A 20,851-nucleotide genomic window follows, 5' to 3' on the forward strand; every position below is an offset into this window, starting at 1 on the left:
TACTGTGGTTTGCAGAGTATCAATGTACATGTAGACATTTTATCCTCTATCCTTGATAAAACCTCCTGGTACACCTATGCCAACATGCCAATCTTCTCTTCATCTCTTGACACTGTTCATCATTTGAAAGGCAATTTTGACCACTGCGTAGGCATTGTTACACGAAGCAAACTGTATCAAAAAAGAAGTACTTGCAGTGTGTATACACTGACAAGAAAAAAATCCCAGATTTTTCCAGATTTCCTGGCTAAAAAAACACACTCTTCCCCAGATTCGGATGTATATGCGGACAAGGAAAAAAATACCCGAATTTTCCAGTTAAAAATACACTTTCTCCTGGGTGAAAACATACTTTTTCCCTGTTAACTGACAGTCCTAAATGTCTGATCTTCTGGGCTCGAAATTCATCTAAATGACTCTTCATCAGAGTTTATTTTTAAATGAGAGTCGAACGCTCTGTGATTTAAGAAATTCATCGAACATTCTCGCACATAGTTCAACTTGCGTAAAAGGAAATTTACTTTGATAGCAACACTTTTCAAACCACCATTCTGAATATTTTCCCGCAACCTATTTGAAATAGGTTCATTTCTGCAGTTGCCAGAGAGGGCCAGATGACATGGGTCACCGCACTTGCGCAGCTACTATGTCGTAGGGAGCCTGTATGTTCATACATGTAAAACATTAGAAGATCTTACATTATGTCATAAAAGAAACACGACATCAGAGAATACTCAAAGCATTGGAATTTCGTGACCCATACTAAAATGTGCACATTTAAAGTGCACATTCGTATGTCTAGACTCCCAGTGAAGGAGGCCACGACCTGATATTAAGCTTTTTAATGTAGTTTTTGGGATGTAAATTTTTTTTGAGTACCAGTACTATGTTATCTCATGTTTGGTTCTTTATTATGGCATAATGCCATACGTGCTAGAAGTTGAAAACTTGCACTTGAAATGCAGCGAACAGTGTGTGGAATTAAACAATTCGTTTCAAATATATTGTCTGCCTCAGTGGAAAGGATAAATAAAAGAAAATTTCTGTAGCAAACTGACAAAAGTAACTTCATTGTTCTGCAAGGCAATTAGTGCTTGGTGGAAATAAAATAAAATCTGCAACTAACAACACATTTTACCCTTCTGTAATTATATGAATGTATATTAATTCACTTGATAGCCCCCAGCCACAGAAATCTGTTTTGTTTTCATTTGACGCGAGAGCAGTCAACTAAGAGGAAACAGCAAATCACTAAATGTAAACATGGATCATGTGGAGACTACCCACTTCCCCACAATAACTCTGACTGCTCTGCGCATCAGCCCCGGATCTACGATATTTTGGAACCGGGGGTAATGCCCCGCCACTCCCTCGAGCATTTGAGATAGGAAGTCAAAAAATCGAAAAAATCAAATTTTCAAAAATATATTCATTTTGTAGCGCACATCTTTCTGAAGAGTCTAATGCATAAAACATGTGTGTTCGAGGAAATGTAAGATATGTCATTTGACTGTAAGTGTGCCAAAGTGCAGTGCCACACCTCATCACACAGCCTTGTCCTATCGCACGTCACTGTATTTTGCTCTGTGGAATTGAAATGTGTATATTTTGTAATGGATGCCATCAAACCATATTCAGGACAGTGGAAATTAAAGTGTCCTGTGGTGCCTCTCATGCTTACAGTTGGCCAGTTTGACATTCTGTCCTCTTCCTAAAAACCTCTTCAGAACATTTGCACTCTTTATTCCCTATCAGCTAACAACTTCCTGCTTTGTGTGACAAAATTAAATATAGAATATATAAAACCAGTAAAGACATGAGACAATCAAGACAACACACATATCTTCAATCCTTAGCTCCTAGAATTTTTTTTCCCTCTCTAATCCTGCTACAGCTTTACATGGTGTGCTTTCCTTTCTGCGAAAGAATAGCTTACGCAAAGTTCGTCAAACGTTTGCTACATGAAAAATCAAAATGTCGTCGTCTAATACTGAAAAAGCTATTAATACAAACAGGACCCAAGGCTAGTGTGGTTTCTTGATCTGATTACGTCTATTTTGTCACTCTCTGCTAGATAAAACAAAATAAGCCTTTCTAATACTGCAACAGTTGTAACACACCAAATAAACAAGACTGTTTTGGCACAAATGGTCATTTTTATAACACGACATAATATAATTCACGAAGTGCCAATATCGAATGCCTATTAGGCCTACTACAAGCAACAAGCTTTACTTTAGGAAATAGTTTCACACTTCATTCATGCGCTCCAGTTCCTCAAGCATGAAATCGATAAGTAGTGGCACGAAATTTTTATACAAACTGAATTGTCATATTGTTCCATAATTTGTGTGATTTCCCCGTTTCTTCTCCTTCCTCGTTCTAACAAAGAATTTTGTTGTCATTAATTCTGTAACTATTCCTTCAATGTCAAAGCTTATTCGCCAGTTAACTTCACTAACTCTGCCATAATCACCGGCTTAATTATCCCGCGATTATTCTCCGGTTAGGTGTTGTTACATGATCGTACAACACATTTTCTGTGCTACTTCCAAAAAAGAACTTAAAGCGGCTGCTAGCTGGGGACTGTACAACTGGCCCTTACTAGTATAGCGATCTGGCCAAAAATTCTGTCAAAATTTCATTTTCTTGGATATACCAAGAAGGTAATACATAATCGCTGACCGCAGTGGCCGAGTGGTTCTAGGCACTTCAGTCTGGAACCGCGCGACCGCTACGGTCGCAGGTTCGAATCCTGCCTCAGGCATGGATGTGTGTGATGTTCTTAGGTTAGTTAGGTTTAAGTAGTTCTAAGTTCTAGGGGACTGATGACCTCAGGTTTTAAGTCCCAAAGTGCTCAGAGACATTATAATATGTAATCTTTCTTACCTGTTATTTGTTCATTTCCACTCTGGTAGTCTGAATCTATGGATTTAGCTAGTAATTATAACAACGCTCATCATTCGCAAACCCAGTCAACCACACAATCAGGCAGCAGTTGGCATTCATCCATTCGGAATTACCTCACTCAGCTTGTATAGCCCCTTTTGTCTGTAGGAAAGTTTGTTTCTACATGAGACGAGGATTCCCCTGACAGAGACAACATGTACACTATGTACGCATTCAAAAATCAACTTACGATTCATTCAGAAATTAACTTAGAATGCGTTCAAAAACTGACAGCGATCCGTTTCAAAGTCATATGAATAATCGATAGACTCAGTTGATAGCTCCCGTCCACAGAAATTCGTTCCGTTTTCATTTGACATATGAGCAGTAAACGAAGAGGAAACAAAATCATTAACACGGGTCACGTGGAGACTACACACTTCCCCACTATAGCTCAGACTGCTCTGCACATCAGCCCCGGATCTACAATATTTCCGAACCGGGGCAATACTTCCTACCAAAATTGGTGTCAGATCCGACATCTTTTGTGCTTTCAATTGCCACAGAGAACAGTGCTAGTGTTGGGTGCCTACATGCTAGAGTTATCCTATTAGGCAGTAGTTCGGAGGACAGTGGCGTGGAAAGGTTAGTCTTTGACCTTAAATTTGTCCCATAATTTAACAATATTACGAAAAGGAAAGTTTCCACTCACCATATAGCACAGATGCTAAGTCACAGATAGGCAACAAAAAGCCTGTTAGAGCTTTCGTCAGAAACATATGACGCGCACAGCTCACACACACGACTGTCGTCTCAGCAACTGTAGCCACATTGCAAGCAGCAGCAGCAGCAACGGTGCACGATGGGAGTGACGACTGGGTGGGGGTAAGGAGGAGGCTGAGGTGGGGAAGAGCAGGAATAGCAGGGTAGGGGTGGCAGAGAATGCAGTGCTGCCGGGAAGCGCGCAGGGACAAGGTGGACAGAGGGTAGGGCACGGCAGCTATGTTCCATCAGGAGGTTAGACGGAGGGCAGTGGGGAGTGGGGGAGGGTTGGGGGTTGGTGGAAAAGGAGAGAAGTAAAAAGACTTAATGCAATGCTGGAATGAGGACTGTGCAGTGCCGGAATGGGAACAGGGAGGGTTGAGGTCAGGAGGGTCACGGGAACATAGGGTATATTACAGGGAAGTTCCCACCTGCACAATTCAGAAAAGTTGGTGTTCGTGGGAAGGCACAGGTTGTGAATCAGTCATTGAAATGATGGATGTCATGTGTGGCAGTGAGCTCAGCAGCCGGGTGGTCCCCTCGTTTCTTGGCCACAGTTTGTTGGTTTTTTAATTGATTGCATTCCCTGCATCACTCCATATTTTGCGTGCTATTTCCTTTCTGATGCACACACTCGCTCACTGACTGATCTCATTGTGATGTCACGCCAATTTTAGTGAGATCTACTTCCTCAGATTCCATTCCTGTGTAATAAAGCCGATTTCTGAAATACCTTTTTGCAAAATAAGCTGTAGACGATAAGCTGTGAGTATTTTCATCACATCTAGTTAAAGTATCTGAACATTCATTACTATTCTAATTATTAATTTTACTTATATTTGTTTAAGGTTTCAAATCATCCGACATACATTTGAGATTTATGTTTTTTTTTGTTTTATCATTTCAGATACGTGTATTTTTTTTAATTGTAAATAATAACTATTATTATGGTAGACAGGAATTATAATAATGATAATCTGTAAAGAAATTTATAACATGTGATTTTTTTTTTACACCACACCCATAAAATGAACGAAATTACTTCATGTTTGTAACAAAATTTTCCATTTTTCAAACTTAATTGATGGTGATAAGTTAGTTTGCAAAATTTCAAATTACTAAAAAACGCTGATTTACAGTTTTGAAGAATGTTAATTATGTATCAGCTTTTGTATGAAAAATATTTTTTTATACATCATCATTTTCAAGATATTCCCTCTGAAGCTAAAATGCCAAATGCCTCAAAATTCATGGTAATTAGGCGGCGTGCATGTGCACGCGTGCAGTTCTGGTGCCAATCCCCTCCAGCCATAAGAGACCGCAGGTCCACCTTTTCTAACATGTGTAGCAAGGATCATAATGGTGAAATATCTCTTTCAAACAACAGGTTTACTTTCATTAATGGGGCTAGTGACTATTGGGCTCTGTGTCATGAGGAAATTATGTAACAGCCTCTTGACAACTTGTTCCTCAGAATTACTGAAATGTCTATCATTCTCCTTCCACATATTTCCCGGAATAGAGAAGCCTTGGAAAGTAGCTGTAGACACATTTCCCTTCCCACTGTCTATTCTCTTTATTATCCAATAGGAAACGCCAGTGGCTAGTGTCACCTTCTCAACCACACTTTTTAATGGGATTTTTACTCACCCACTGCCTCTTGCCCCTTCCAACATAAAATTTTATGACACTGCACGATTCAAATCACTTACCTGCACCTGCTGTGCACAGGGACTCTGATGCCCTACTACTCAGAACACAGAGGGCAATGAGAACACTTCAAGTACTTGGGGTGGCATGTGGCAGACTTTAAAAATGAGACAGCCACCACCGCCAGACAAAGTGCGCAGCACAGCACGCGGCACACTACTGAAGCAGCCGCCCCTTCGTAACAGAGCAGTGGACTCACCCAGTGACCAGGACGAGACTGCGTTTCTGGGCAGGGGCCACATTATCCTGTGTGATCTCTAGTAGGGGTGTATATACCTACTACCACTACCAGTGACGAAAATACAAAAAAATATGCATCCAGATGGAACTTATTCAGGATTGTTAGGAGGGTGAAAATCATGCAGTGATGAACATAAGGAAAGAGAAGGAAAAGCAGTAGAACCTAGAACAGGCACTGGAGGAACAGAATGATGCAGGACATTAACTGGTATAATTTTGTCTGGAGCACAATTTGACTGTTGTTTAAGAGTTGTGAAAGAAGATTGTATACATGTAAGAGATCTTTAAGACCAGAAGGTTCCAAACAGATTAAATAATGGTAAGAATGAGATTCAAAACCCGATTTAAATTGCAAAACTGCTGATTATAACTGAATACTCGGGGTGGCTACTCAAACTTGGAAAAAAGGATTCCCTGAATTCTGAGTGTGAAGAGGCAGATTGCCGGGAGCAGGTGGGGGCAGTATACCGCAATAATTACTTTTCTTTCCTCCCAGCTGAGCTGTATACCAGCCACACACAGTACTTGAACTGCAGTTTTAAAACACTGCTAATTTATTTGGAACAATAGTTATATAATTAACATTCTGGGATATTAAGTATTTTAAAATTTGAGATTTATAAAACTCAATAAAATTCAATTTCATTACTAGGTGAAAAAAGCACAATTCCTCGAGTCTTCCCCGATTTTTCCAGGTAAAATATTATTCCCTGAGGATTCCATGTTTTCCAGAAGAATTGCCACCCTCACTCATTGCAGAACAGTATAAAATTGGAGATGGGACCAGGGTACACAGATAACCAGAGATTGTCTAGTTTCTCAGGTAGCATTAAGCATCAACTGAAAATCAGGGGACAGCAACACAGTAGAAGCCAAATAGGTCGATTAGAGAGATGTAATAGTGAAAACGTGATAACTATTCACAGATTACGTATTAGGCTTGTTCCAAATGACCAACTGCTGCATGTAGAATAGTAGTAGTAACAAGGTACAATAGCGCGACACGTGATCAGTGTGTCACCAATCCTTCCAGCAAATGAATCCGGATGATGCCACCACTTTTTCATACGAGCAGCTCCTGAACTGGATTCAGAAAGGCTAAGTGAACCCCATACCAAGCCTCCCAACCACATAAAAAAAAAAATCTGAGGAAGTAATAAGAATCAAACCCAGGCCCTTATGCACTGAAGACTACAGAGGCTGCCTAACACAAGAAATATAGAATTTAATTGATGGAAGGATAAAGTAGAAAAATTTGATAAGTGAATAAGCAAAAGGGAGTAAAAATGTCTGAAAATGAGTGACAAGTGTATTATGGCAAATTAGGAATGGTTACAGGAGAAATGCAGAACCGCCCAAGTGCACATGAATATGGGAAAGGCAGATGACATGGATATTATGATAAAGGAAATCTTTGGAGGAAGGACAAGCACTACTATGTATATCAAAAGCTCAGGTGGGCAAGCTAAGAAGGGAAGAATGAAAATGGAAGGAATATGTAGAAGGGATGTACGACGACAAGAAATGCAAAATACGTTCAGGCTTCAACAATTAATTGCAATTCCAAAGAAGACAGGTATGAATACTAAAGGACAATCAGCATGGTAAGTTCTGCCTGCAAAATACTTTCACAAATTCCTTATACAAAAGCAGAAGAACCATTAGAAGTCAACCTCTGGGTAGGTCAGTTAAGAAGGAATAAAAATTACTGCACCACTTCACTCAGTAACTTCACTTTGGGGTGTGGAGAAATGTTTGCATACACAAGGCAAAACTGCCCTTACCACTACTTCAGAAGACAGGTTGAAGACAGGCGCACTACACTTAGAGTACCTGTAGAGTTAGAGATTTTGACAATGCTGAATGGAAAACACTTTTCAAAATACTGAAAGTAGCACAGATAAAATACAGGTAATGGAAGGATATCTACAACTTTTAACAAAAAGACTGAAGTCTTAAGAGTCAAAGGATATCAAAGGGAAGCAGTAGTGGAGAAGAGTGACACAGGATTGTAACTTATCTTTGATGGTATTCAACCTCTACATTGTGCAAGGTTTAGCAAAGGAGATCAAGGACAAATTTGGAAAAGGAATTTAAGTTCAGGTAGGAAGAAGTTAAAATCCTGAGCTTCATCAAAAAAGTTTTGTCAGATACTGTAAAGGACTTTGAAAATATGTTGACCAGAAGGTATGTCGTCTCAAAAAAGAGGTAATAGTATGAACTTCATGGAAAGGAGGGGATATAAAATGCATGCTGACAGTAAGTAAAGCTTTTCTGGGTACTTTAATACTCAATATAATTTAAGCCTTTTTCTGAAATGGTTTGCCAGAAGTGAGAGATAATACTGGAGTGAAACATGGATAACTATCATGTGGAGACAAGAAGAGAACAGATACGTTTGAAATGTGATGCTATGAAAGAATGCAAAAGATAAGATGAGTAGATCAGGTAACTAATGGAAATATACTAACTAAGCTGATCACGAATGAAGATTGTGGCGTAACTTTACTAACAGAAGGGGTAGTTTGATATTACACATACAGAGCTATTCAGAATAGTTGGCTAGATGATGTGGGAAAGGGTAAAAATAATGACCAATGTCATGTTATTTAAAGTACCCAAGTCCAGCAAATGCTTTTGAATGTCTTCTTCACGTCCGAGTCCACAGACTATTCACAATACAGCTGGCGAAGACAGAGACAGTGACATTTACTGCTCACCTGCCGTCCTTCGTGCTGTCGTCCTCTGCGCTGCAGGGGGAGAGATGTTCTCTGGCGAGGACTCACTCACTGAATACACAGAGGCATCTGTCTCTTCACTATCTGAATCCACAAACTTTCTCTTCTTCTTAGGAGACCCCTTGCTTTTACCCTTGAAAGTCAGCTTTGTTTCTTTCAACGTCTCTGCGTAGACAAATGAAAAAAGTTACATTATAAAAACTTACAATTCAGTGGACAAAACTTTACTGATAATTCACAATTAAGCACACGAACCTTTGCGTTTCTCCTCGAGTTTCTTTTCCAGCTGTTCTGGGGCTACTCCTACTCGTTCCTGCAGTGGTCTGGCATCCACACCATCATCAGGAGTATCCTCATCTTTCTTTCCTTGCTGGAAACAATTTTTTATAGCTGTAAAAACACTTTCCACAAAAAACTGCAATTCACAGGCTGCAACTACTCTGCAGGCCTTACCCACAACAGTTTTTCTGCACGATTAAGGACACCTCTGCATTTTACACCATTCCAGAGTGACACTTATATCTGAGATAACACTGAGTTAATCTGGCACTGGATAACTGTCATCCTCTACATGAAGTCATATGATGTAAGATGGGAGTTTTCACACTGCTGTACTCCCCATGTTAAGTAATTACAGGTTAAAACACTCGGTAACAGTAACATAATCTGTATCACCAGATCCCAGTTGCAGATTGCCATTTTTTGCCGCTTATCTTCTTCCTCAGAGCTGAATATTTGATGTCAACTACCCAGATACTATGCAATATAAGAAAATAATTTTCCTACTTTTGTTAATATTCTTTGCAATACTGCGGCTATAATAGCCTTGCAATCAGTAATGTCACCTTCCAAGATAGTCAATTCAAAAAGCCCAGGTCTAAGTCACTAGCATGTGACCTTGCAAGTTTGTTACCCAAATTATCTGTGACCACATCACAATTAATACTTGTACACTAGGGCAGAAAGCATTTAATACAGTAGTGTTTGATTTGTAAATAAAATGTTTCCTTTGAATCTTGGTACCCACTGCTGTCAATGGAAACAGCCTACTGCCTCGTACTGAGTGCACTGGTTTAATATGACGGAGACACAATTTGAGGCAATTTTAAATCTTAATTACTTAGGTTTGACATATCTTGAGTCACACATTTCAGTTATTAATATATTTGAATTTATAATTATTAATATGCTTTAAAAAGAAACCTCAAATTAAAAATCTGGAAACATTCTGAATTCAGAAAATACAAATGGCAGCTGAACATATCTGCATGGATAAATTTCACCATTGTGAAATCTAAGCCCCAAGGGCAACAGACAAGTCTGACCATTACATTGTAAAGATCAAAATAAAATTGACTGCTATGGTAACGAAGAATTCTACAAATAAAAGTACAAGAAAATTCAACCAAACCAAATTAATAAATACGGAGTACTACAAATTAAAATTTATTGAAGAATTAGGTCCAATAAATCCAAGAAAGAGCACAATCACCCAGTTTAGGAAAGGCTCCAAAGCTTTGATACACTCAATCCCAAATGTTAGAATAAATTTATAACTAATAAAACAAAGGAATTTGAAACTTAACAGTCCACTGAAACCCATTTAAAACACATATTTTACGATCCAATTTGAAATAAATAGGAATCACTGATTTAAACAAAAGGTAGTGGTATAGGTAAATATATACTTCTAAAATTGTTATAATTAAACTGGTTACTAAATTATAATTTTATTGAAGTATATAGGTCCTGCAATTGGTAGGAATATTTAGGATTAATGTAATTAGGTGAAATCTGGAACAAATGATCAAGTACGATTGAAAGATTTTTTTTTTTTAAAACAGTATCGAAGTTAAAGTCTGTGGTATTTAAAGAAAAAACCAACCGAGAGAATCAAAATTGATTAGAAAATTAAAATGTAATTAGTGAAAATGTTGTAAGTGGCGTGTTTTGTCAATAATAAATAAAAGACCTATTCTGCCACATTCAGTGAAGCTGTATTATTAGCAAATAGTAGTCAAAATGAAAGAACCCAGCAGGCGGGAAATTTCACAAATTCCACCCATAAAATTGGAAAAGCAATACTTTTTAAAAACACACTCCAATTTCTAATAGGAGAGCTGGCCATTCCACACTCCCAACCAGTTTGTCAGTAGCATTTGTGATATCTGAGCAACAGGTACACTCAACCATTGTACAATGCACGATTATAAAATTTCTTGCTTGTGAAGGAGATCAAGCAACAATTTTTTAGAGATGGATGCCACAGTTCACGAAAAAAATTTCGATGACTCATGTTTAGTTGGCGTAAAGAGTTCAGGGAGGACAAGAACTAGTACAAAAATCAGTAACATGATCGCCGTCCTCGAACCAGCATTATGGATGAAAACATTCACACAGTTCAAGACATTCTTTAAGAAGACCAACATGTGAGTGCATCCAAAATTGCAGAATAGGTTCAAATAAGTTGCAGGAGCTATCAAATAATCATCAGAAATTACCTGAAGTTCAGGAAAGTTTGTGCTATGTGGGGCCCCCCACCTTTTACTGCAGATCAGAAGTTGCGAGTTTGCAGGTCTGGGAGATGTTTACAGCAAGGTTTTGCAAAGAAGAAAAATTTCTTAGACGGATCCTGACCTGCGACGACATGTGCGTCCGCCACTACAATCCAGAACAAAAACTAACCAGTATGGTGTGGCAGAGAAAAGGGGGGAGAGCGTCAGTGCAAACCAAGAATCTAATGTCAGCTGCCACCGTTCTTCCTACCATCTTCAACTGCAGTCATTTTGTTAATTGATATTTCACTTTAATGATGCACAACAAATGCTGATTACAACTGTGAGCTGTCAAACTGGGTGAGGGCTGGATATTGCTGCAAAAGACGAGACCTATTTGAGAGGCCATCATCCTCCACGACAATGCCAGGCCCAACAATGCAGCTGTAACTGACTCAAAACTTCAGTAAGTGCACTGAACTGAATTTCATCATCCTCCCTACACTCCAAGGCTTATCACCCTGTGGTGCTTTTTTTTTGGGTGCTGACAGAAGCTCTACAAGGGCAACAGTTTGATAATGAGAGGCATGGAGGGATACTAGTACAATTGGCTACTGACACAACCAGTTTCATTCTCCACTGCTTGGGACAAAAAAAAATCTTCCTTGTTCAGACAATTTTTTTGCTAAAGAAGGAAACAATACATAACAAAAATCCCATTTATATCTGATTTGCCCTCAAAAAACCCACATCCTATAGTAGTACACAGCTTTGAACTTGGGTGTAGGTGTTACATTATCAACGTAGTCCCACATTTTAACTGAATTAATCACTCTGTAGCATGTCATTGGAGATTAATAATCCTTTGCATCAAAATACTCAACCAATTGTCTCTCCCTGGAGGACCATCATTCGAGTTTAGATTTGCTTTATAACAAATTTCCAGTGTCTTAGACATATGCCAGTCAGAATTATACCTTACTGAGCAGGTTGCCCTTGCTAGTGTTTTATTCAAGTCATCTTATGTGGGATGAACACACAAAAATACTAGGCAAGAGGAGTTTTAAGCACTTTATGCCCTTTCAGCCCTAATGTGAGAACAGCAGCCAAGTGCTCAACAGTTACACGCCATTCTTACGTACATTCAGTTGCTATATGTATGAGACCTTTTGCAAATGGATACAATTATCGAACTACAGAAAATGTCCACAAGAACAATAATGAAAACTCATTATCCAGCTCATTACTAAGAAACTTGTTTGAAGAGTTAATGATTCCCATTCCACCATTTGGGTATATCTTCAATTCACAAAAAACAGCATCAACAACTATTACATTTGAAGACTATACACAGCCATGGAACAAAACTCATACTTAACTAACATTTAGCAAGAAAGAATTCAAAACAGTATATTCTGCTGGGATCTGAAATATACAACAAATATTCCGACAAGGTTTAAGAGACATGTAAAAACAAATCTATTTAAATCTTACTTTTTAAATAATACACAAATAATACAGTGCATCCTCAATTGTTATTTAGATGAAGTAAGAGTTGGTAAACATGCTCCAATTGTTTAAAGAGATTTTGGGATTGCAGCCGGTCGTCATAAATTTCATTCCACCATATTTCAACTGGACACCTGCCAGTTATCTTCTGGCGAGCCATCTATGACGACGACATCCTTCGTTCTGCCATATATCGCACGCTGATAGTACTGCCGCGCATAGGTGAGAGTCACAGTGACAGAAGGATCACACAGCCCGGCGGCAGCACCCTCACTGGTGAAACTGCAAGGATCAGCTCTCTTCAGTGTTGTCATTTGCTGCAGTTATTAAAGTATTATGGCGTCTTCATCTTGAGCAAATCTCGGAGATGATAGGATTCCACGCACTATCCAGCTGGTAGCTACTGTTGCGGTTGACTTTTTCACGATGCGTATTTCAACAGCTTCTTTTATAACGGAGTCCCAAAAAGCTGTTGTTGTGGCCAAAATTAACGATTTGTCATACTCCATTGAATGTCCATTGGAGATACAATGTTCTGCTATTGCAGACTTGCTGGGTCACAGGAGATGAGTGCAATGCAACATTCTTACACTGTGCGTGTTTGTCCTATACAGGCCGTAGCCCACTGGCAAGGCATTTTATAAATTCCTGCTTTCCACAATTGCGAATTATCCTTCACTGATCCCAGCAGATCCGAAACATTAGATGATGCGCGGAAAATCACTTTCACCTGAATGTTATTAAAGATTCTTCCTATTTTGAAGTAAATATTTCCAACGAAGGGAACAAAAGCTAGGAACTTTCCTTGTACATTCTCCTCTTTATCCATTTTTCCAGGTCTTGGTTTTAGCTGAGAATGCCCTGTTAATTTGCCGGAACAAGTATCCATTGTCTCTGAACACTATCCGTAAACGTGCAAGCTCTTCAGGTAAACTATGACATGGGTGGACAAAGTGATGAGATGGTCAACTGCAGAACAGTGTGCTCTAAATCCACATTGTGAAGTGTTTAGTAAATTGCGAGGCTCGAGCAACCACGCCAGCCGGGCATGAATCATACATTCCATCACCTTGCAAACACAGCTGGTGGCAGAAATGGGGCAGTAGCTAGAAGAAAGATGTTTGTCATACCCTTATCTAAACCTGGTAAGGACAGTGGCTTCACACCACCGTATGGGAAATGTATCCTATGCCCAGATGTGGTTGTATGTATGAAGCAGAAAGTTCTTGTCCACAAGAGAAAGGTTCTGCGACATCTGAATGTGAGCATTGTCTGGTCCTGGGGCAGAGCATCAGGATGAAGTGAGAGTACGATCTAGCTCCCCCATAGAAAAGACAGCATTGTAGCACTTCTGAGAAGAGAAGGGAATTGACCAAGCCATCTCTGCTCATTTACAATGGAGAGGCAGAAAGATAGTGAAAGGAGTTCAAAATCCCTGAAAAATGGCGGCCCAAGGTGTTAGAGATAGCAAGAGAGTCCACGGATATCATATGCTGCTGTCAAGCGAGAAATGGGGGAATGGATCATGGTCCCAGGGAAACTTCTGAGATTGGCCCACATGACAAAAAAAGGAGTGGAACTGTTAAAGAAATGAATGTAATCCAGCTAGCTTTTTTGCTATCCAGAAGAACACAACGAAATTGTGCAAGCAACTGTTTATAACAAATGCAGTTTGCCATCGTAGGATCACTGTTAAAAATGCCGAGAGCACATCTCCATGGACGAATTGCATTATGGCACACTTCAGTCCACTGAGGGACCAGGACACGGCATGATAGAGATGAAGTGCAAAGAATGGAACATTTTGCGGTGGTAAGGAATAAGTTTGTAAGATATGTCACCAGGGAGGAGTAAGGCATCGTTGGCCTTCGTAAGCCGCCATTTGACTGGGATAAGTCAGCGAAAGGATAGCACATGGGTCACTATTGTGTGTCAGAACGGACCACTCAAGATTATGGGAAAGCAGGGCAGTGCAGGAGGATAGGTCCAAATGGGAATGTTTGTGCCTGGAGTGTGAAAGGAATATGGGTGCTCCTGTGTTAAGGCAGGAGGAGGTTAAGTTTGCTGAGGACAGTTCTCTGACAGGTTCTGGGCGAGTCCTAACAACATGGTGTGCATTTACATCATTGATCAGCAGAAAGGGTTGAGGAATCTGATCAGTAAGTTGGAGAAAGTCTGCCCTGGTGTCATCAAATTACAGAGGGATGTTAATAGTACAAAGGGAGAAGGTCAACTGACAAAGGAAAATGTGAACTGCAATAGCCTAAAGATGGGTACTGAGGGGGAGAGGTTCACTATGCACGTCATCCCATATGAGCAGCATGACTTCCCACGAGACGGAATGCCATCCTCTGTGAGGAGCGGGTGGGGAGGGGGGACTGGGAAGAAATGCGAGAGCTCAAAATGGTTGTGAGGACACAATTGTTTTCTGGAGGCAGAGAACAAGTGGACGCTGCGATCAGCCACAAATCCTCTTTGTCAGATCGAATGCCACAAATGTTCCATTGAACGAGAGTCATAAGGGCAGGGGAGGAGGGAAGAAATGAAGGGGGTGTCACCTCAGTGGCTGTAGAGTGCCAGCCTTCAAAGACTCCCTGCTACAGGGTGCAGATCCTGCTCCATGAGATCTAGAGGCATTTGCAGTCCCCCCCTGTCAAACTGAGGAGTCTACAACAGAAAAATGGTTGGTGGTACACACTGGCAACACAGAGGTTCACCGGGCGAGGGTATCACGTGGTGACACTGTCTAAGAGGATCTCCGATTCAATAAAGGAGTAGACTCGTTGCATTTCTTTGACTTCTTGGAGCCTTTCCCATTGGCACAGGAAGACTCCTATGTTTCTTAGCTGGAGGGGCATAGGAAGTCTTCACAAGAGTACTCATTCTGTCCTTTTCAGCATGCCGGTTGTGTAGCAGTGGACTTTGCCCTGTGGGGCGAAGTTTTGGTGGCTTGCTGCACAGATGGACAAGGAGACTGTGGTGCTACCATGACACTGGGCAATTTTACAACTGCAGTGCTTAATTTGTGGTCGCATGTCTGCGTGGGCATGTCCTTTGTGGAGCGAGATTTAGAAAGAACAGTACTTTAAGTGCCAGATGGTAGAACACAAGTTTGTGGCTAGCCAATAACATGTGAGCAAATAAGTAAGGCATTTTTTCCATTACCAGGATCTTCTGGACAGCTTGCTCGTCGAGGTATATGGGACAATCTCAACAGGAAGAGCATGGTCGCTACTGCAGTTGATACAATGGGGAGGATGTGGCGAACAATCACTCTCGTGAGCATCCCTGCCACAGGTTACATATTTAGCCGAGTATCGACAGGACATTCGAGTGTGGCTGAAATGATGATGCTGGTAGCAGCTCATCGGGTTAGGAATGTACGGTCTGACTGTGATAACTTCATAGCCTGCTTTGATCTTGCAAGGAAGCACCATTCTATCAAATGTCAAAACAAGAGGGCGTGTGGGCACTAAGGATGCATCAACCTTTTTCAAAACCTGGTGTACTGCAATGACACACTGATCACAGAGATATGGTTGGTTGGTTTAAAGGCGGGAGAAGGGACCAAACTACGAGGTCATCCTAATGAAACAATGCCGTAAGTGTGAGAATAAAACGGATGAAACATATAACACAAAACGGAAAGAAAGGAAAAGCCACAAGAACAAAGGGAAGGCAACGAACATAAAGGAACAAAAGAGGACAAGAAAACAACAAAGACGTTAGAAACAGAAGAGAGTAAAACATGAAAGCAGATTACAGTGGCTGGCCCAGCCTCCGCCAGTACACTGGTCACCGGACTCGTCCTAAAGGCTCCTGTTGCTAATCGAACCCCACAGTGGTGCACAGGGTCGAGTAAATGCAATACTGAAGGCACTGCAGAACCATAAACCACACTCCCATAGTGAACTCGTGATTGGACAAGGGCTCTGTAGAGCTGCAGCAGCTTACAGCGATCTGCACACCAATCGGTGTTGCTCAGGCAACGGAGGGCATTGAGGTGCTGCCAGCACTTCTGATTAAGCCAGGAAGATGAGGGAGCCAAGTCAATCGAGCGTCAAAAACCAGTCCTAGGAATTGATATGTCTCCAGTACAGTGAGTGGATCGTCATTAAGGTAAAGTGCAGGTTGCAGTTGAACGGTACGACACTGACAGAAGTGCATGCCATGACTTTGTGGATGAAATCTGGAAGCCGTGGGCTAGAGCCCTTGACTGCGCCTTGTGGATGGCTCCCTGCAGGTGCCGCTCAGCAACAACAGTACTGGAGCAGCAGTATGAAATGCAGAAGTCGTCTGCATACGGAGAAGGTGAGATGGAGGGCCCGACAGCTGCTGCCAGACTGTTAATGGCCACACTAAAAATAGAGACACTCAATACAGAGCCCTGCAGGACTCCATTCTCCCGGATACGGATGGAAGTATGGGAGTCAACAACTAGGACACGGGAAGTATGGAGTGACAGGAAGATTTGGATAAAAATTGGGAGTGGTCCCCGGAGACCCCACTCATAATGTAGCAAGGATATGATGTCACCAAGTAGTGTCGTATGCTTTACATAAGTCAAAAAAGACGTCAATCAGGTGTTGCCGCCTGGAAAAGGCTGTTTGGATGGCAGACTCGTTGGACACAAGATTATCAGTGGTAGAGCGACCCTGGAGGAAGCTGCCCTGACATGGAGCCAGCAAACCACGTGACTAGGACCCAACCCAACTGCCGACATACCATACATTCCAGCAGCTTACAAAAAATGTTGGAGAGGCTGTTGGGCCGACAGCTATCCACATTAAGAGGGTTTTTACCGCGTTTATATTTGAATTTCTATTTCTGTCAGACCATCGAACAGAACACCATGGGAAGAATTCAGAGTTATATGGGCCTCAACATGAGCAGGATAGCTGTGGAGAAGCGAAGAAGCAAGCAGCAGTTGTGCCTGAGAATCAGAAGTAGTCTCCAGAAGCGAAGTGCCATTGCGTAAACAAGCAGGATTTCACAGGTCTGGCAACTGCATCAACACATTTCATAATGAGGAATGGATGTACCATTGCAATGGACTGACCTCTTTCAGTACATGAAACCATAAGGAACTGCTGCAGCAGGGAGGGTCTTTCAATCTTTATCCCATTTACGTTTGTTAGATGTTGGCTGCGAAGAGGATTGGCTCACTGCACGAAAATCCTCATGATTGCCAGTGTCTCCAATAGTGTGATCCTTCCAACTGGGGGCAGGAGCCTTCAGAGGTGGCCTCACTTGCATTAGGTGATTATTCAAACCTCAGGTCACACCTGCCTAACACCTTACAGAGGGAAATATCTGCAATTTAGGAGTGTAGCAGTTGAGGTAATCACCCCTCCCTGGGGCTGGCCTGTACCGGAGGGGTACCGTATTTACTCGAATCTAAGCCGCACTCGAATCTAAGCCGCACCTGAAAAATGAGACTCGAAATCAAGGAAAAAAAATTTCCCTAATCTAAGCCACATCTGAAATTTGAGACTCGAAATTCAAGGGAGAGAAAAGTTTTAGGCCGCACCTCCAAATTGAAAGAAAGTTGGCCCATTGTAATATGAGACACGAATGACGATACAGCTACAGTAGTTTGGTTCGAGTCGTAAGCTTAGCAGTTAAGCTTTACCAGGTAGCCATTGCTATACATCAGGCACTCCGTCCATATTTATACCGGAACCCTTCCTTTTTCACGTGCTTCGTATGGTTTGAATCGATTGCTTATTTTTCTTTGATCTGATAAGTGCCGTTCTCTTTGTTATAGGTGTTTACGTCACTCTAAGCTGAAAATGCATTATTGTACTGTGTCATGCATTGTTTGTCGCATTCTGATAATGTGTGTTTACGACCTGTCGCCGCTCGCGGCATGGCTTGCATTTGTGCGCACTACCGCCGCTTACGATAAAAAAAGAGGAATTGCCTCATTAGCGAAACAATGGCAAGATACTGCGATTTGTTGTTACTTACACTGCTGCTTTCTTTGATAATGATCAACAAGAACCAAATAATACGACTGCGTATGATAGAAGATGTTCTGCACGAGAGTTTAGCTAAAATTTTTCACAGTTTGAAAATCTTTGCAGACGCCTCTTTTGTTCATTACATTCTGCACAGAAATTAGAGTCATCTTAGATTTAAAAATCTAGTCAATTGCCGTGCTTCATTTCTGACTGTATCGCTATTAGGCATAAGAATAATACGAATATAAACATGACATGATGTGTATATTCTTACGCGTTTACTGTTGTCTCACATTAGTTTCGTAGTTTATTAGGCAGACAGGATTCAAATGAGATAGCAGCAAACACGAAAGAATACATGGCAAAATGTTTATATTCGTATTATTCTTAAGGTGAAGAGAATACTGCATGTGGATTTACAATTCATAAAAGTTCCTGTTAGCAACCATCTCTTCTCACAGGTAGGAAAAAATTCAGAACTTAAGAGTTGGCCATATTGACAAACTTCCAAAACAGTCTTGCCAGTCGGATTTTCGTAGTACATCGAAATGATGCTACATTCGAAGATGAACAATACGGAATTTTTATTTACTTCATTGGATAATGCATGAAAATGCAGTGGTCGAAACTCGAGGCGGAGAAAAAAAGCTCGTCTTCTACCTTTTTTTTTTAAATTTATTTACTGACTCAGAGGTTTTGGCGCTAGTATTTATCTTCGTGCCTGCAAAGCATCCTGTGTAGCGCTACATATATTCGATGGCAGAAGTTAGTTGTGGCGGCACCTACCAACATTTTTCAGAACTTCCGCTTACTTTGCACTCGATTCTAAGCCGCAGGCGGCTTTTTGGATTACAAAAACCTGAAAAAAGTGCGGCTTACATTCGAGTAAATATGGTACATGCGAACCCTCCCTGTCGACCCGGGGCTGGGAATTACACATTACACAGTCACCTGTTACGTGTCAGACGTGTGGGCTAGCCTTCAGGAGTGCACAGGGAGGAAGAAAAAGAGAATCCTCTAATGCCAGAGATAGAGGAAGGATAAAGAAGAAAAACAGGGAATAAAAACCACTGGTGGGATTGTTCTGATGTCAGTTACCGAAAATGCGGATCACGTTCCCACATTCCCAAAAGCACCCCAGGCATGTTCCCCAAGACAGGTGAAATGGGGTAGCAAGAGGATAGACATGCAGCACAGAAGGGAAAGGATACGGCAAAGACTGGGGCCTGTGGTAGCCAAGCAGGAAGCCGCCAAAGAGTGGCAAGCCCTCAGGGACGATGCGGGTTGTACATGGTTTGTCTGCCACTGAACACTTCCTCCGTCAGTGTCCACTTGATTCCAAACCTATGGCATCCTTTCTGCTCACCTTAATCAACTTTATACTTACTAGCAACTACTTCACCTCTGAGGGGCAGACATACAAATGTATCAACAGTATGGCCATGGGGGACCAGGATGGCCCCTTACTATGCCAACCTTTTCATGGGACACTGAGGGGACTTTCCTGTTATCCAGAAGCCTTCAAGCCACTGGTTTGTTTTCATACAATGATATCTTTGCCACATGGACACACGTTGAGTCTGACCGTAAAATTCCTGTAATCTCTGAATACGTTCTCCCAATCAAATTTCACATGGTCCTATTCTGAATTCCATGCCATTTTCCTTTATGTTCATCTTATCACTGAAGGCCAGCTACACATTTCTGTCCACATTAACAAGCAACAGTACTTACATTTTGACAGTTGCCATCACTTCCATGTCAAACACTCCCTCCCACTCAGCCTTGGCATTTGAAGCAAATATACTTGCTCGGATGCAGACACTTTACAGCAATACATACCATTCTCTTCTCAGTCCTCACTGCACTAAGTTACCCCACTAGCCAAGTTCAAAAACAGATTTCCTGCGCCATCACATCCAATCCTGGTACTGCTGATCTCTCCACAACACAACTTTGGAGTACACCACTTGTCAGTCGGTATTATCCTGGTCTTGAATGTATTATCAGCTACTTCGACGAGGCCACGACTTCCTACAATCATACCCTGGAAAGAGATTCACACTATCTGAGATTCGCCCACCACAGCTAGAATAGCTTTTTGTAGCCCTCCCTGTATGTTCCTTGTGCACCCACCTCCCTACCCTACAGCTCCTACCCCTGTGACCATCCTTGATGTAAGCCTTGCCCTTCGCATCCTACCACCACCACCTTATACTGGCCCTGTGAGTGGCAAAACACACACTTTCAGAATGAGAGCCAGTTGTGAAACAGCACATCATGTACCAGCTGCTATGTAAACACTGTTTGGCAGTTTAAATCGACACATCTACCACCAAGTTATCAGTTAGGACGAACGGGCATAGGCAGAGGGTGTATGTTGGCAACCCACGATATACCCTGTTGCAGATCATGCTCTACGACATCACAGTTGTGATATTGGTGCCTGTTTTAACATATGTGCCATCTGGATTCTTCATCCTGGCACCTGTTTCTCATATCACCACACATGGAAACTGGCACTACAACATGTCCTCGGTTCTCA

At 41.4% G+C, this 20,851-nt stretch overlaps 1 protein-coding gene across 1 annotated transcript in view; it reads right to left on the reverse strand.

Moving 5' to 3' along the window:
* LOC126425234 (DNA topoisomerase 2-like) overlaps positions 1-20,851 on the reverse strand; it is a 154,221-nt gene that overhangs the window by 24,615 nt on the left and 108,755 nt on the right. Inside the window, exons 21-22 of the mRNA XM_050088193.1 lie at positions 8,595-8,709; positions 8,322-8,504 (exon numbers count right to left, since the gene is read on the reverse strand). Coding sequence (XP_049944150.1) covers positions 8,322-8,504; positions 8,595-8,709 — 298 coding nt within the window. The remainder of the gene's footprint in view (positions 1-8,321; positions 8,505-8,594; positions 8,710-20,851) is intronic.

This window comes from Schistocerca serialis, chromosome 10 (assembly GCF_023864345.2).
Source record: "Schistocerca serialis cubense isolate TAMUIC-IGC-003099 chromosome 10, iqSchSeri2.2, whole genome shotgun sequence".
In the NCBI taxonomy this organism is placed as follows: Eukaryota; Metazoa; Arthropoda; class Insecta; order Orthoptera; family Acrididae; genus Schistocerca; species Schistocerca serialis.